The sequence below is a fragment of the Amblyomma mixtum genome, chromosome 5, assembly GCF_055824585.1.
Source record: "Amblyomma mixtum isolate Tamu chromosome 5, ASM5582458v1, whole genome shotgun sequence".
Lineage (NCBI taxonomy): Eukaryota > Metazoa > Arthropoda > Arachnida > Ixodida > Ixodidae > Amblyomma > Amblyomma mixtum.
In genome coordinates, this window is record NC_143016.1 from 25,771,289 (window position 1) to 25,789,559 (window position 18,271).

The 18,271-nt window shown below is 46.2% G+C and overlaps 1 protein-coding gene across 1 annotated transcript in view; it reads right to left on the reverse strand.

Moving 5' to 3' along the window:
• Window positions 1–11,725: 11,725 nt before the first annotated feature.
• LOC149341553 (uncharacterized) overlaps window positions 11,726–18,271 on the reverse strand; it is a 59,691-nt gene continuing 53,145 nt past the window's right edge. The window contains exons 2-5 of the mRNA XM_089543642.1: window positions 17,292–17,443; window positions 15,111–15,166; window positions 14,253–14,330; window positions 11,726–12,171 (exon numbers count right to left, since the gene is read on the reverse strand). Of these exons, the coding sequence (XP_089399768.1) occupies window positions 12,038–12,171; window positions 14,253–14,330; window positions 15,111–15,166; window positions 17,292–17,299 (276 nt within the window). The 5' untranslated portion in view covers window positions 17,300–17,443 and the 3' untranslated portion in view covers window positions 11,726–12,037. The remainder of the gene's footprint in view (window positions 12,172–14,252; window positions 14,331–15,110; window positions 15,167–17,291; window positions 17,444–18,271) is intronic.

Sequence of the window (18,271 nt, forward strand, 5' to 3'; positions counted from 1 at the left end):
CGCCGTCCTCAAGGATGGCGCTGCGGTCCCACACTCACGCATGTAAAAGACAGGCCGCTGTGCCTTCAGCTCATGACGTTTCCCCCTTTGGCAGGCAGATGTATACACGCTCGCGGAGTATGGGAACGCGCTGCATATATGTACAGCCTTTGTCAAAAGTTTGGAGCCCATGGGGTTTGGTTCCGAGCCACACTTTGTGGTTCGTAATGCACCTCCAGCGCTCCAAATTTCCTGAAGGTAAGATGATTTCTGGTCCTGCCTCCTCCAAAGGGTAGGGCTGCCACGAATGCTTCGGGAGCCCCACTGCAACGCTTAGAAGCAAATCCCCTGGGCTCTAAACTTTTGACAAAGACTGTACATTCTTGTCAGGCCTGCGCCTCGTCGTGTCCGCGTTTGCTTCTGCATCGTCCTGCATTTCAATGCCACCACCGTCACAGCTGCTTAAGCCGAGCAATGAAGCCTGATGAAAGGAGAGGAAGGAAGCGTATTGCGGAAAGCGATCGCTTTGCGAGTGATACGCCACAGCAGAGACTGCTCGCCCCTGCCGACAACGCCATGATTATGCGGCCGCTCCCGAAAGCGACAAGGTCGCCACGGTTCGCGGCTGCCTACCTAAGCCCGCACTATTGCAGGCGATCGCTTCGACGCAACAAGTCTTGTGTGGCGTGGCGTGACGTGACGTGACGTGGCGTGGCGTGGCGTGGCGTCGCGTGGCGAACACTAGACCCATTTCAAGATTCTGACTGGTACCATCTACAACCAATGTGTTATGCCTGTAAACATTTCATGCTTATTCTACTCTCGCAACGCTTAACGCTAGAACCTTATCCAATGAAGCTAGCTTAGCAGTACTGCTAGTGGAACTAGCTGGTAATAAATGGGATCACTGGAATCATTCGAAATGAGAAATTCGAATCATCGCACTTCGTGCAAAACAATTTTTCATGGCCACACATACTCCTGGTAGGGGACTTTTATTATTCCTATATCGACTGGCATAATGGGAGGTCATGGGCGGCACAAGGAAGTGTAAATATCAGAATTTTCTGGACATACTTTCTTTGCTCTACTTCCCTCAAGTGTTTTATGTCCCTACAAAGTGACTCGCTTTTCGATCTTGTATACTGCCCATAGAACAAGACAAAATGTCAGGAAATGTATTAAACGGTATAAGTTATCGCCACATTCTGCGCTGCGAATTTAAAGGTGCAGTGAAGAGGAATCTGAACTCGTCTTTTTGCCGCGGGAACTCAATCTACACGTTCCGAGCATTCTTAGAAACTTCGGTTTATTGCCCTGTGTGGCCGATTTCCCTAATTAAATCGAATCAACGTCCGGCTCCCGCCTTTCTTTTTTTAATTCTCCCCCGTACGGTGGGCGGAGTCGACCAACGCGTGGAGTGCCTTTCACCCAGTCCCGCGGCGGCTTGCCGCTCTGCCATCGGCGGAGTAATACGTAGTAGTCCGTAGAAGCAAATAGTCCGCGAGTATTTGTATTTCTGCGGACTCATTTTGCGGCTATATTATCTGCGATTGAAACTATTTATTCACGGAAACCTAAAAAACAAAATAAACTGAAAGTAAAGCCTCCACGGAGCTGGCTGAAAGGCACTCCACGCGTTGGTCGACTCCGCCCATCGTACGGGGAGAATTCAAAAAATAAAGGTGGGAGCCGGACGTTAATTCGATTTAATTAGGGAAATCGGCCACACAGGGCAATAAGTCGCAGTTTCTAAGAATGCTCGGAACGTGTAGATCGAGTTCCCGCGACAAAAAGACGAGTTCAGATTCCTCTTCAGTGCACTTTTAACATAGACAGGATCAAACCAGAAGAAAATTGGCAGTGGTTTAGCTCTGGTTAAACCTGGAGGATTGCGAAAGCAACGAGGTAAGAGAGAGAGAGAGAGAGAGAGAGGCGATGCACAGCGCGCGGCAGCGGCGGCGGCCCCGGCACGCTAGCTATGCGCCGCTACTGCGCATGTGCAACTGGCGGGCGCGGCGGCGGCACCTCTGAGTCACCCGCGCAGCGACGGCGTCGGCGCGCCAGCAGTGCGCCGTCCTCGCGCATGCGCAGTATGGCCGTCAGCTCCGCGAAATGGCTCGGCGACTCGCGTAGTGTTGCATTTACATATGGTTACTCCACAGCAAACACTGATGTGCTAATCAGTGAACTGTCATCCTTTCCTGTTCATGCACTCATTCAGTCTTCCGAACACAATTAAAAACAGGACATATCTTCACGACAAACTGACTTCCCTAAAAGAGAACTTTATACCGAAAATCGGCACAAACCCTGTAGTTCACAGCACACGCAAAGCACAGTATAAAAAATGATTATATTGAAAAACCAAACGGTCGGGCTCCGTGCACGATTGGAAGCTGTACCGCGAGCATGTGCAGCTGCGTAAATGCGAACTTAATGGTTTGTGGTTTATGGGGTTAACGCCCCAAAGCGACTCAGGCTATGGAGGACGTTGTAGATGAGGCTTCCCGATAAAATCGACCACATGTAGTTCTTCAACGTCCGCTGACATCGCACAGTACACGGGCATCTAGCATTTCTCCTCCACAGAAATGCCACCGCAGAAGTCGGGATCGAACCCGACCCTTTCGGGGCAGCAGCCGAGCACCATAACCATTGAGCCACTGCGACGGCTAAATCCGAAGATTAAGCTGGCAACCAGAAATTCTGTAATTCTGTCATTTTAACATGCTTCAAAATGGCACAAAAGAAAAGATTCGAAAGCTCTTCCTTCAAGTGCGCTGCACAGACATCAATGTCGTTAACAAATGAGGGGAAAATTTTTTCCTTGGGCTGAGGTGGCTGTACAATATAATGACAATTTTTTTTTGCTCTGTATTTACTGATGAGACTCTGATACCAACACACTGTAAGACAGGCCATCGGCTCCCAAACCCTCGGCCGCTGGCGCTTAAGGAAGAAGACGACAAGTGAAAACCGTGCCGATGCTCGTACGTGTGCTGGACCGATTGCTGCCTCTGGTCTGCACAGGGACTGTACCGCTAGCTGTTCGCGACGCAGCGCCTTCGAAGACGTCCTACACAACAACAACTTCATTTTTTGCCGTTGTATTTATGCATTCATGATATAATTATCATTCTCCTCAGCATATCATCCGCTATTCATCGTCTTCCGGCCAACTCGGCACCTAAACTCGATGGAAATCTCGCAAGCTGTTTCTGTCGTATTCTTGCTGGTTTTTCAAGAGCCTATTGATACGGGACGACTCCCAAACAACTGAAAAATTGCTCGCGTCAACCTTTTTTCAAATCTGCTTTTCAATCTGGCCCAAAAAACTATAGACCTATATCATTAACTAGCATAAGCTGCAAATTACTGACACATATTATTTCATGAGCTATAATGAATTACCTCGACAATCAATACTTTTTTAGTAAACTTAACAGTTCCTGCGTTGTGAATTTTGAGACACTAAGCTTTTCAAATTAGTTAGCGATCTTCATCACGCCGTTGAATCTTTGTCCCCAATAAACACTTTTGACAAGATTTTTCATCTTTCATCAGTGCATCATTACCAGACATGCGAGCCTGAACATAAGTTCAAAGGTTGTTAGAGAGATGCGTAGGTTCCTAACAAACCAGACCTAATCAATCTTCGTGAAACACCATTCATCTTCTCTTGCCAACGTAAAGTCTGAAGTGCCAGTAGGTGCTGTTTTCGGGCCAACATTGCTTTTAGTTTATAACTACGATGTAAATACCAACCTACGTTCAACAATCACACTATATGCAGTTTTTGCTTTTTAGACAGATTGCCAACCACAATGATGCTAATTGTTTACAAACTGATCTGATCAAGCTTAGTAACTGGTGCAGAGAGTGGCAAATGGAGAACAACGTGAAAGCCATCACACTTACCTTTATTAAACCGATGCTCTATGAATGGACAGTAAACAACGTCCATGTGGATTTATTATTTACCATAACATATTTAGGTCTTCATATGTCATTCAGAATGTCATGGTACCTTCACTTGGACATGATCTCGAGGAAGGCTTCAGCAGGCGCAACTTGCGTTCGGCCTATTCGTCGAAAAAACTTACGGCTGCCATGACATTAGTTTGCTCAAAAGTCGAATGTGGGTGTCTTATATAAATCTCACATGAAGCTTGTCTAATAAATAAATTTCAATCTCTTCAAAACAAAGCTGCCCGGTTCAACTCAATGAGCTACTCACGAACATCTAGCGTAACTGAAACGAAAAGGTCCCTTAACTTGCACTTCTCGAGGAATCCAGGTTGCTTCAACTATTGTCCTTCTGTCGCGAGATTTATCACAGATATTCACACTTTTCTGCCCAACATAGTAGTTCAGCTCACCAAATATTTTCGCAACTGATCACCATCTCTAAGTACAGTTATTTTTTTTAGCGTAAAATCTTTTCTTTCACTCATCCCTTCTCGCCATCCGTTACTAGAGTCACCTCCCAGAACACATGACATCTATCACTGACCACGTCACATTTGTCCATAGCCTAATATACTTCCCGGGGCTTTGAATGCAGTAGAAACCACGCAGATCTCCCAGATGGTGCCTTTATTTCATGTACGAATTGTCTGACTTCTGCGTGTTTTGTGTATATTCAGTGCATTCTAAACCATTAATTCACCAGCGGCTGAATTTCGATGGAGGCAAAATTCTAGAGGCGTGTACTGTGCGATGTCCAGTGCACGCTAAAGAACCCCAGGTGGTCAAAATTTTCGGAGCCCTTCACTACGACGTCCCTCATAGCTTGAGTCGCTTTGGGACGTTAAACCCTAATAAACCAAACCAAACCATTAATTTCCCCCCCCCTTCCCCCAAAGAATGTCCGCTCGGTCGTTTATGGTAGTTAAATCAATAACTTAACGATGGCCCCAGAGAGCTTGGAAATTTTTCGACAGAAAGAAACAATCCCTATCTGCACTTATGCTGAAGGCACGTTACTCACCAACAAAAGTGATATTGCTAAGAAACTTAACTTACATTTTCATGTGGGTCTACAGAGTCAAAATATTAAATTCCAACTCTTGCTTCATGTTCCCAGCTTGAGCATGATCTTGTATCAGACACTGGCGCATTTGCAGCGAAACGGAAAGTTCAGGCAGTTGGTACATCATATTCGTTTAACACTGCAACACTGCTCGAAAGAGATCTATCAGTGCTCGTCTCGTCTACTTGCTTGTCCGTGTCTTTCGTGCCGTTTTATACAGTATATGGTGAATCTGAAACGTTATTTATCTTCAGCAACAAAGCAAGCCCTGCTCCTGATGAAATATCCAAGGCCTAGTACATTGCTACGCAGAGATCCCTGCTCACTTTTTTACACATCATTTTTAGCTTTTCTGAATTGTTTCAAGGGCTACCATCGAAATCGGGTGATGCACCTACTTTGCGTAACCACAAAAAAGGTGATGCCACATTGCTTGATAATTATCACCCCATATTTAAACCTCATTTTGCTGCTAACTTCTTGAACATATTACAGCTAATTGCATGAAAAAGCATTCCTTGCAGCAGCTGCATATTGTCAGCTTTCCAGCATGGATTAGAAAAGTTATTCTAGAGTCAACATGCTAAAACTTGGCCTCCACAGTTTTTCAGAGGTTCTTGACGATTCAGGCCAGGCCGATGCCATTTTTCTCGATTTTAGCAAAGCTTTCGATTTTGTTCTGCTGTAGAACTTATCCACAAACTTCGAGCAACTGGTCTTTTTATTTCATTGTTTCCTGGAAGACCAACGACGCCTGGTGGACCTGGCGAGAGTTCCTGCAGTCTCCGTGGGAGCACTGGACTAGGGGCTGCACCCAAACGCAAGAGAATGTTTCTCAATAAACATTTTACATTGATTCATTGATTCATTGATTCATTCATTGATTCATTCATTCATTCATTGATTGATTCATTCATTCATTCAATTATTCATTTATAACTTCATTCATTTATCGATTTATTCATTCCTGGTCTCCTAAATATCTAACCGACCTCTCTGTATGTAGGCATCGATAATGACTGCTTTAACTAACTTCCAGACGCTTCTGATTTTCTACAAGGGTGTCCTTGGGCCATCATTGTTCCTTCTATATAAATTACATTTCTGACATCATCACCAACCCTGTTCAGATTGAACTGTTTGCTGATCATTATTTTTTTAAATAAAATTGGTGCACCCAAAAATCACGTTTTCTTAATTCCGATCCACGCAATATCAAAGTGCTACGATAAATGGCGAATAAAAATCATGCTGGCAAGACAATTTTCATTCACATGGCTAACAAAAGAAACCTTCACTCTTTCTGGTAAAGGATTCCAGTCCGACAGCTTTAAGAAGTGAGAATACAAGTACCTTGGAGCAACCCTAACGAACAACCTTGGATGGAACAAACATATCGCCATAGTGAACTCTTCTTTCCATCGCGATCTTCATTTTCTTCGAGAAACTAAACAACCATTTATTAAAGTTAGATATTTCGAGTATATATATCACCATGAGTAGAGCTAAACTTCAGTATACCTGCAGTGCCTGGGATCCTTACAAAAAACAAAGATTAATGCCTTAGAAAGGATTCAGCGTAATGTTGATCGAGTTGCATATTTCTTCCAGCGTGTCAGCGACTCGCCCACAAGATTAATGCCTGAACATGATATATCGCCACTGAAACCTCGGCGCAAAATCTAAAGGCTGAATTTTTTTTTACGAAAAAATAACATGGTGTCTACTGTTCCTAATTTCCATCTCACAACGCTAACTTCGAAGCTAACAAAAAAGTGGCACACAGAGTCCCTAAAACCATACTTTGCAATAGCGAAAATCTTCGAATTTTGTTTTTTTTTCCTCAAAGCGTGATCGAGTGGAACCAGCTACCAACATCATCCCTTACTAACTAATGATTTAGAGCAGGCCCTTCGTTGGCTAGCTGCTTTTGTTAATGTTCTGATTTTTACTCTTTTTCATTCACTATCTTCCTCCTTCCAGAGCTCTTAACTGCGCCGGCAGTATGTTGAAATATTGTCACGTTGGCAATCAGCGAGATGTCACGTTGGTAATCAGCGGCTGAGGGTCCACAGCGGGTCAACAGACGTGCGCTTCGAGAACACTTTTACTTTCACACACACACACACTTCCTCTTCTTCTTGAGAGGCGCTTCCGTCTGCACGAGCGCTGGCGTCATTAGCCCCCCTCCTGCGAAGGCATCGACCCGATGCCGCCACGAACGCAGGGGTGGTCTCGAGAAGAGTTAGTGCGCCCTTTCGTAGTAGGGCATCAGGCGAACGACGTGGACCACCTCGGGGCGGGGGTGGCGGCGAGATTGTTGGGGCTCGTGAGGGACGACTTCATAATTCAGGGCTCCAAGGCGTCGCACAATTCGGTAAGGACCGAAATAGCGGCGCAAGAGCTTTTCACTTAGGCCACGTCGTCGGATTGGGGACCAAACCCAGACGAGGTCACCCGGGAGGTATTCAACAAGCCGTCTCCGTAGGTTGTAGCGTTGCGCGTCCTGGCCCTGTTGATCTTGAATGCGAAGCCGTCCGAGTTGGCGGGCAGCTTCAGCGCGTTGTAAGAAGGATGCAACGTCGTCATTTGGGTGGTCTTCGTCATGGGGCAGCATGGCATCGAGTGTTGTCGTCACCTGACGGCCATAAACGAGGCTAAAGGGTGTCATGTTGGTGGTTTCTTGTACGGCTGTATTATACGCGAACGTGACATAGGGCAGGACGTCGTCCCAGGTTTTATGTTCCACGTCCACGTACATGGAAAGCTCTTGAAACGCCTTCTGCTGCGGAGGTTCCCACTTGAACGGTACATGCGCTTTTGTCAGATCAGTAAGGGGTGAAGCAATTTTAGAGAAATTCTCCACGAAGCGGCGGTAATATGCGCATAGCCCGAGGAAGCGACGAACTTCCTTTTGGTCACGAGGCAGTGGAAAGTTGGCAATGGCGGATGTTTTTTCAGGATCCGGAAGAACCCCTTCTTGGTTGACGACATGGCCCAAAAACTTTAGCTCTTCATAAGCAAAATGGCATTTTTCGGCTTTGAGAGTAAGGCCTGATGATGTTATGGCCTGCAAGACCTCCTCGAGGCGACGAAGGTGCTCCTCGAAAGACGGGGCAAAAACGATGACGTCGTCCAGGTAGACCAGACAAGTTTACCACTTCAAATCCGCAAGGATGGTGTCCATGAGCCTTTGGAAAGTCGCGGGTGCCGAGCAAAGACCAAATGGCATCACCTGAAACTCGCACAACCCGTCTGGAGTAATGAATGCCGTCTTTTCGCGGTCTCTTTCATCTACCTCAATTTGCCAGTATCCAGACTTGAAATCCATGGAAGAAAAATATCTGGTGTTGCATAAGCGATCCAAGGCGTCGTCAATTCTGGGCAGCGGATACACATCCTTTTTAGTGATGTTGTTTAACCGACGGTAGTCAACGCAGAATCGTAAGGTGCCGTCCTTCTTCTTCACAAGCACTACAGGTGCCGCCCACGGGCTCCTAGAAGGGCGAATAACGTCGTTTGCGAGCATTTCTTTCACCTGTGTGGTAATAGCCTCACGTTCTTTGGTAGACACTCGATAAGGTGACTGTCGGAGTGGCGGAACATTTTCGTCTGTAATAATGCGATGTTTCGCAAGATGTGTCCGCCCGACGCGTGGCGAGGACGCGAAGGCACCACGGTAGCGACTGAGCAGTTCCCGTACTTTGTCTCGCTGGCCGCGCGGCAAGGTTGGGTTAATAACGTACTTAACACCAGCAAGTCCGTCGGGCTCAGTTGTTGAAGCAGATGTTAAACTATGCACACACCTATTTTCACTAAGAGCGTCAATATACGCCACAGTCGTTCCCTTGTTAAGGTGTTGGTGTTCGTTGCTGAAGTTGGTGAGAAGAACGTTGACCTTGCTATCTTCAAGGAAGACAACCGCCCTGGCGACGGAAATTCCTCTGTCCAGTAGCAACAGCTGCTTGCTTTCGACGACACCCTCAAGTTCCCGTATGTGCTTCGAGCCGACGGTTACCATCACACTGGAGCGTGGAGGCACGGTCACGTGTTCGTCCAGAATGTGCAGCGCCGCTGGGAGAACACTATCCACGGATATGGCCTTCTCGGTCGAGAACTTGACGGACTGCGATTGCAGATCAATAACTGCACCATTTTCGGTCAGAAAGTCCATACCGAGTATGACGTCTCGGGAGCACTCGGCTAACACTACGAACGTCGCCAAGAATGTTTGGCCTTCCACGGTTACCCTCGACGTGCACGTTCCCGTAGGCGTAATTAAATGTCCTCCCGCAGTACGCATCTGTGGGCCATCCCAAGCGGTTGTGACCTTTTTTAGTGCCGCGGCGAAATGTCCACTAAGTACTGAATAATCGGCACCTGTATCCACCAACGCGGTTACATCGGCGCCGTCAACCAAAATCTCCAAGTCGGCAGTTGGTGGTGTCTTACTTTGGGGATGTCGAGGCGTTCGGTTTCGGCTGCGGTGCGTCGAAGGAGTTCGGCATCGAGGAAGGGCGTCGTGTCCATGGAGGGGTGCGTCAGGACATCGGCTAGTTTTGGGGTACGTGGGCTCAAGAATCGTCGGTACGGCTACGGAATTCGGCGTTGGTTGAGAACTGTCTTGTGGCGATGGAGGATCTTGTATACTTTGTCGTTGAGCAGCCGCACCTCCAGAGGCTGCTGCATCTAGTTTCCCCTGCGGGGACTCTGAGACTGGCCTCGCCCTGGGGAACTGTAGCGACGCGGCGATGGAGATCGAGAGAAACGGCGCTGTACGGAGTCCGCTTGCGAGATGTAGTCCGCGATCTCCTGCGGTCGTTCTCCATACATCGGACGATGACAACCGAAGGGGAATCCTCGAAGGCCCATCTCCCTGTATGGGCAGCGACGATAAACATGTCCAGCCTCACCGCAGTGGTAGCACAGCGGCTGATTGTTTGGCGCTCTCCAGACATCTGTTCTGCGGCGTCCTAGCCGCTGTGGAGAATTCGGCTGGGGAGGTGGAGTTCGTGCAGCGGCGGAGGCAGGTGTGTCGTAACGTCGGTTAGGCTGCGATGCAATAAAACGGCGTGTGACGGCGGCGTAGCTTAGATTCGGAGGCTGGGGCTGCACAGGGCCGGCAACAGGTAGTGCTGTACAAGTGCCTAGAGCTTGCTGCACCTCCTCACGGACAACGTCAGCAAAAGTGCTAGGCGGAGGTTTTTCCTTGTCCGGAAAGAGCTTTGCCAGTTCCTCCCTCACAATACATCGTATCATCTCACGTAAGGAGTCCGCCGACTTCACCGTGGCGTCCTCCACAGTGGCCGTGAGCATCGACGCTGTTGTACGATCGTACTGCCGGGCCCTCATGTCCAAAGACTTTTCGATGGTGCTCGCCTCCTTTACGAAGTCAGCTACCGTGACTGGAGGACTTCGAACCAGGCCGGCGAACAGCTGCTCCTTAACACCTTTCATAAGGAAGCTCACCTTCTTCTCCTCCGACATGTTTGGGTCGGCACGCCGGAACAGCCTCTTCATTTCCTCGGTATACACCGTCACACTCTCGCTGGGGAGTTGATGTCTGGCTTTTAAAAGCAGGTCGGCCTTCTCCCTGCGCGACGTGCTGTCCTTGAAGGTTTGGAGGAACTCTGTCTTGAACGTATCCCACGTTCCAAGGCCAGATTCATTGTTCAGAAACCAGGTCCTCGCGTAGTCTTCAAGGGCGAAATAAACATGCCGCATCTTGCAGTCAGCGCCCCAACCATTGTAGATGGCCACCCGGTCATACTGGTCCAGCCAGTCTTCGGCGTCCTCGTGTGGTTGACCGCGAAAATGGGGTGGCTCTCGCTGGTGGTGGAGCAGGACCGGCGACACTGTAGCTGGAGGATTCATCGTTGTAGGACCTGCCCTCCGTGAACAATGCGAAACAGGGAGCAGTCCAAATTCGGGAGGTAAGCCCTGTAATCGGCGACTGCCCTGGTGGACTGGCGTGTCTACCTTCGGTATCTGTACGGGGCTCGAATTGCGGCTTGAAGGGGGCGTACGGTGCATTAACGACGTACCCAGCACCTCCACCAGATGTCACGTTGGTAATCAGCGGCTGAGGGTCCACAGCGGGTCAACAGACGTGCGCTTCGAGAACACTTTTACTTTCACACACACACACACTTCCTCTTCTTCTTGAGAGGCGCTTCCGTCTGCACGAGCGCTGGCGTCAATATATAAATTATGTCATGCATCCTGGGCTTACGGCGTTTCAGCGGCACGATCTAAGGTTTACAAAAACGCTATCTTTCACCTGAACTTTTGTCCAGCCGGTGAAGTTAGGTGAACTGAAAGTGATGTCGAAAGAAAAACCTTTAAATTTAAAGTCAGCGGTTGTTCTGCAAGTGTGAGTGTGGTACAAACGTTTTTAAATTTTTGCTCAGTTTTCCCGCACATGAATGATTCTCATTACACTTTTCAAAGTTTTATGTCAAAGAAAACATAAATTTGCTTCTACATTTTTGGTTTCCTGCGAAGAAACGTGCACCTCGAAAAGGAGAAACAGGCCAGCTATTGCTGTTCAATATAGTCGGTATGTTGCTGTAAACATGCGCTTCAAGAGCTGAAGTTATCATGAAAAATCAACTCCTTTTATTAACCCTTTACTGAAACTTGATAATAAAGCTCGTTGAAAATGCAAACAATTAGTGGCCGAGACACAAATCATCTATGCTTGTATGTACGCAGCAAAGGCAAAGCTACCCACTCAGCGGCATGCCCACTCGCAAAAGTACTGTGTTTGTTACTGCGCTTTTGACTTAGTATAAACAGAATCTGACTAATGGACTTGTGTAACCATACACTGCTTCCTCATAAAGATCCATTACATTTCCATGGTTTTCATAGCTTTAATGAACATTCCGAACAGCCTGCATTTCTCAAAAGTGCTGCCGGTCTGTGGGGTTACGGCTGTCGATTTTCAGTGTAGTATAAAGAGAAACCGGTTAGAGGGCTTATGTAACTGTAAACTACTTTCTCATAGACATTCAAAAATGTTCATGGTTGGTCCTTGGAGCATTGGAAGGTCAGGCCCTTCAGAAACGAGAGTTCTTCGGTGTTCTCAATTTTGGCTTTGAAAGCATCGATCTCCGACTGCGTCCAAGTTTCCTTGTACGTGACATAGTACCACACTGCAAGGATAAAGCATGCGAATGTACTGAAATACACGGGCAATCTAGTGTACGTTGTTCCGTGAGTTCGAGTCCACGGCAAAACAAAAATATGTAAGCAAGAAACAAACATTAAGCCAGAAGTAACACGGAGACCATTTGTACGTAATTGAACTTTCTTATCGCAGCGCCTTCCGTAATCCCCGTCCCTTCTGGCTGCCTCATTGGATTCTTTATTTCACATCGCCAAATTCTGCCTCTTGCACGTATACGAGAATATACGAGAATTAAAGCCCGTTTTTTCATATAGGAGTGCTTACACAGGAAAGCATTTGTCTAAACATTTACTCATATTGGTTTCAAGTGCGCGTTTCTCTCTCTTCCCAGCTGCCTTGCCTCCTTACCGCAGCGGTTGTCCAGTGGTTTGAGTATCCGCCTGCGGGAGGTGCGGGATTTATTTATTTATTTATTTATTTATTTATTTATTTATTTATTTATTTATCGCAGTTACCTACATGTAGCGCCCATTGGCCATTATCGTAGGAGGCTAATTGCAAACATAAAGATTGCAAAACAAAAACTGCAAACAGGAAAGCCGAAGGTAAAGCATACAGTCAGTTCTAAAGCAAGAAAAAGAAAATAATAAATTCAAACGGTCATTTTAACAAACAGGACGGAAACGCATTAAATGCCAAGTGTAAAAGAAACACAGAACAAAAAAATTAGTCAAGGTAAAACAAGTTCAAATAACGTTCTCGATGGCAGGTGAAAAATTAGGTACAGATACTACCTCCTTCGTGAGTAAATTCCATTCTGAAATTCAGCGCGGAAATAATTAAAACTTAAATGCATTTATGCGACTTTGATGTGGCCTGATTTTTGTCGAATTGTCCATTTTTTTGGAATTCCATCCCCACTGCTTCCGCGCATCTACCTGTTTCCCTGGCCTGGAGCTCTGCTTCTCTTGGGTGATATTCTTGGAAATGGGCATCTGACCCCATCTTGTGCAAAGAGAATACCTATCTTGTGCCACGACGCTTTATGGCTAAAGCCCTTCTCCTAACAAGCATTTATCACCATCATCTTAACCCTTTGAATAGTTGGCATTTCTTAGCGCCCTGTTTTGGCTCGTAAGACTTACTTCCTTGCTAACTTTATTCTTTAAATTTTGAGTGTCTCTCAAATTTTGTCGCTGCCGGAATGCATTTCTCGCTCAACAAAATAACCCCTTCAGCAATTTCCTTTCAAGAGAGGACCACATGCAGTATGGTTGCATTCGGCTGGGCATGCAAAAACCAGTACGGTTTGCGTCGTAGCCGCCTTGCCTTGTTACAAGAAGGCTTCCCGGTAAAAGCTTTTCACAAAAACTTCTGCAGAAAATATTCTTCCTAATCCTAGGCTCACGCCAAGGATTTGGAATTGGTTAAGGCAGCTCATCTGCCCTTTGTGGAAAAGCCAGACACAAATTCATACACCACAGTCATATCAGGTGAAATGGCATTTCGGCTGTGGACATACTCTCTGCGCATCTGAAGCGGAGAAGTTACAAATCCCATCTTTGTATGCAGGGGCCATTACTTCACTGCACTTTTATACAACTAAAATTTTGTTTAGTGGTGCTAAACATGCTTCATGCAGGCGTGAACGAAAAGAAAGCAGCTGAGGGACCGATTATTACTGAACCCAACTCGTAACAATATTTGGGCGGGCACTACATTGCCTGCTACATTTACGCCAACTTGGCTGCAAGTTTATATTCGTGCTGTCAATAGTTTGTATACTTAGCACACCACTGTGTTAAGGTATGTGTCGAGGGCTCTGTGGACCATTTGCATTCGGTCCATGGGCGGAGCTGCTTTGTACTGCTAAGACGAGATTGTTCCTGCACATCCCAGTGCAAGCGCCGCAGCCAATCAGTAAACGCCAATAATGTATGCGGACATATTTGGTCTGCCGCTGTGAGGTGGCGCAGCTGATTAAAACTAAGAGAAATAGTTTGTATCGCGCAACCAAAAATATTCAACTGGGCTACGCCTCTTGAAAGACACTAAACACGCTTGCATAATGCCAAAGCACTTTCAGATGATTTATGCCAGCCTTACCTGAACCATCTGGATAACATTCGAGGTAAACCAGGTACTTGCAGTTGTCAGTGTCCAGAATTATTGATCGTACTTTCTCTGCAAGTCAAGCAACAGGAACGTTGTTAGCTCAGCAGCTCGGGTGTTCCACGAAAGTTAAAAAATTGGCAGTGGTATAGCTCTGGTTAAGCCTGGAGGATTGCGAAAGCAACAAGGAGAGACAGAGAGGCGATGGAGAGCGCGCGGCAGCGGCGGCGGCCCCGGCACGCTAGATGTGCGCCGCTACTGCGCGTGCGCAACTGGAGAGCCCGGCGGCGGCCCCTCTGAGTCACCCGCGCAGCGATGGCGGCGGCGCGCCAGCTGTGCACCGTGCGACGTCACTGCTCCTCGCGCATGCGCAGTATGGCCTTTCCTCAGCTCCGCGACTCGCGTAGTGTTACTTTCGCAACAAAAATGTCAAAATGACTTTACACACTGGGAAAACAAGGGCCCAACCACAAAATTCCTGGTCCCCAGGTGCCTTTAGCAGTACTATTCGAAAATTAATTAAGTGATTAGTGCATATTATGTATTTCGCTCCTTCAACATACCGGAACGCTTAAAATGTATGGTCTCGCAAGCAACGCCGTTGCCCTTGTTATTGATATCCTTTCTTTCTCTCAATACAGCAACTAAATTAAGATGCACTCAAAGTTGGTTGTGACCGATTATAGACTATCTAATATGGCAAGTTGGCGCATTCGTAATGATGCTATTTCGCTGTGAACTCATTAATGTGAAATAGTCGGGGAGATCCCCCGCTTCCCCTCAGCATAAAATGCGATAACTAATTATTAATAGGAGGAGAGAGAGAAGTTGATAACGACGTCGTTTTACTACCGTTATCGATGTTGACCTCCAGGTACTGCTCGCCATCTACAGGAACATATGTGAAGCTGAAAAGTGAAATAGACATTTTTAGAAAGCAGGGAGCAGGCTGCGTTAAAGAAAAAACGCAATGCACTTAAAAACTTACAACCGTCTCAGCTACACTAACTATATATATTAATTGCAACGGCTCAGAAAGGCATTGCAGTGCTCCCCAAGGGAACAAAAAGAGTTACTTATAGTTATAGCGAAACCCGAATAACCGAATAACAACCACCCGCAACACACTCCTAAACAGACTAGGTGAGCTGGCGCGCATGCAGTAGCGTTGCGCTCACTCACTGCTGTTGTGTCTCCGTAGCTATGTAAAATATTTCACGTGCAAAACATGTAACTATTTTCTTGATCTTTGTTTGCACAGATGACCGTTACGCTCAATGCTAGACAGCGCAAAATGTAAAACATTTGTTATACTGCACACGTAGATTAAAACACGCTCAAGACAAGCGCATTCTTTTTCTTTTTGGTTTCTTGTTACAACTGTGGCAGAATTTCGTCGACACGCTCTCTAGACATGACAGCGAACGTCTCTATTCGTTCAAAGCGTAATATGGTTTTGAGTACGAAAAAATATAGCGAATTTTCGGAGTCAAAATAGGCACATTAGTGCGCGCAACTTTCTTGAAGCTCTTCAGGCTTTGGGAAACCAGCGCTTTCTTGAAAACTTGTGCCAAGAAATTTCTGATCGATGTCCTCGACCGTTATAAAATTGTGAGCAGTTTTCAAATAGAGCTTGAGTGCTCGAGTTTTGTATAGCAAGCTAAAGTAAAAAGTTATTTTGTTATTTATCATTTCTTACTTCTTACTTAAAGAACGTGCAGGCAAATACGCGATAAGGAAACAAATCCTAATAGTCCGAATTATTGTCAGATATATATACTTTTGATAGGTGTACTACACGCTCACGGCGATATAGGAAAATGGGAATGGTACGTTTATCTTCTTGGTGCGCAGCACAATGGAACAAGGCTTTATGGGACGTATTGGACCCCCCAAATCTCTAGCAAATAAGTAGGTCCTGTGTACTGCACCATTTTTTAATTGACATTGAATCGAATTTCGGCCGTAAATAATACCCGTACGCGTCGTCGATGTGGAAGTGAACTGGGAGACTTGGAGGAGAGGCGTCGCCCTTTCTCAGACGTCTGATTTGGCTACACCGGCAACACAATAAAAAGAAAGCAAGCGGTGCTGCAAAAATTGTCCAAGATCACTGTCAGCTCTGGGAGAGGGACAGGCAGAGGAAAATTTTGCCGCAATGGGTGCTGTACGCTTGTATCAGTCACAATAGAAGTGCAAGCAAACAAGGTCCTTTAATTCATGCGGAATCCTTTTGCTGTGGACTATCTTGGAGAAAAACACTTTTTATCGACCGTCGCCGCCTCTGCGATATTAAAGGCGGCTTAGCCGTGCAAGTCACTTATGAATAAAAAGAAACTGAGCGCCGAGAATTAGTTATTAATGTATTCAAATGATCGCTTATTAAGTTATCATGGAACTCGTGAACTCGCTAGCTGTCTGAAATGCTTCAGCAGGAATACGATCACTGAGCATCTGAAGTTATCGCCAGTCTGAATAATAATGTGGAGAATGCAACCAATTGTGTTACTTCATCCAAAATGCGCATACATGGAATAACAACGCCGACAAAACCAGAAACGCGCTTGTAATCTTAATACTGAGATGGGCATGTTCCGCAGGAGAAGGAAGATCAATATATAAAAGTCACTCTCGTACTTTAGCACTAGAAAATATTGACGTTAAATGAAGCAGACCAAGGAAAGGGACCACAACTAGCTTCGTACAGCTGCTTATTTGTCCTGTTGGTAGAATAACAACTTTTGATTTCAGTTATTCACTATCACCATGCCGACATACATCTTTTGCTTGAAATAATCAGCATTGCTGAATTTATATTCCTAGGTTACTACAATTAATTTAGCACCCCAGGGGTCCCAGAGCTGCACTAGCGCTGATGATAATTTTATATAACCTAAAAAAAATTTTCTTTAGGATTATTTTCTTCTCTGTTTCCCAATGGACTTCCCTACTTTTGCGACAATGCCATTGTGCTATACCCCAGAAGCTTGTCTCACGAATGCTCGTCATGAGACACACGAAGGCGGTGCTTACGGAGTCATGGCGCATCCGGCGGTCTCATTGACTTCGTAGCTTGTGAAATAGCCCTCCGGTGATTTGTCGATGCTGTCGCGTTCGCAGAAGGGGCTCTCCGTCGGTGGTATCCACACACAGTATGCGTCGGCGTTTAGTCCGCAGTCCAGGATCTGCGCAGATGTCCGCCACACGTGAATGAAAAGGCAAACCTCGAGACGCAGCTCACAAGCATGCTCAGACGTGGCCTGCCGGTTTACATCGTATTAGACAAAAATTTTGGTGCATATAGAGAAAAATATGGGTGTATAATGGCGGCTGCTTTTCTTTTGAGGCACACAAAATTTTGCATGCACTCGCATTATTCTCATAAACTGCCGCCAATATCTTCCTCACAACGAAAGATTACGAATATCTGCCGGCGAGGTAATATCTTTATTAGGGGTGTTCGAATATTCAAAATTTTCGAATACATTTCGAATATTATATTTTTAGTATTCGTATTCGATTCGAAATCCAAGTATTCGTGTTGTTTCGAATATTCGATTCAACGCGAATATTAGTATCTAGCCGAATATTCTACTGCGAGCACCGGTGTTCATTTCGGTCAGCAAGTCCTATCGACAGAGAAATAACAATATGACGGCGCCCAGAGCAATGCGTAACGTTGGGCCATGACGTAGCTGACTGCGCTGGTGAGCTTCTTTGTGGGTATAACTGCAAAGCTGGTATAGTCAGAACTGTGCACGAAATACCGCGCATTACGTGCCAGTTCAGTGCTAAGTGAGAAGGCATTTTCTGTGGCTGAAGAAGTCGTTTCAGCTAGAAGAGAACGACTACTGCCTGACCATGTGGAGCAGCTGGTTTTCCTTTACGACAACGTTTTATGTTCATCCCAGCAACGCGCTTTTGTGCTTATGGCAAGCTAGCCTTAATCGATGCTGTGTACTAGCCATCTTCTCTGATGTTTCCAATCTTGTAAGAATAATGTTCGAGAATTT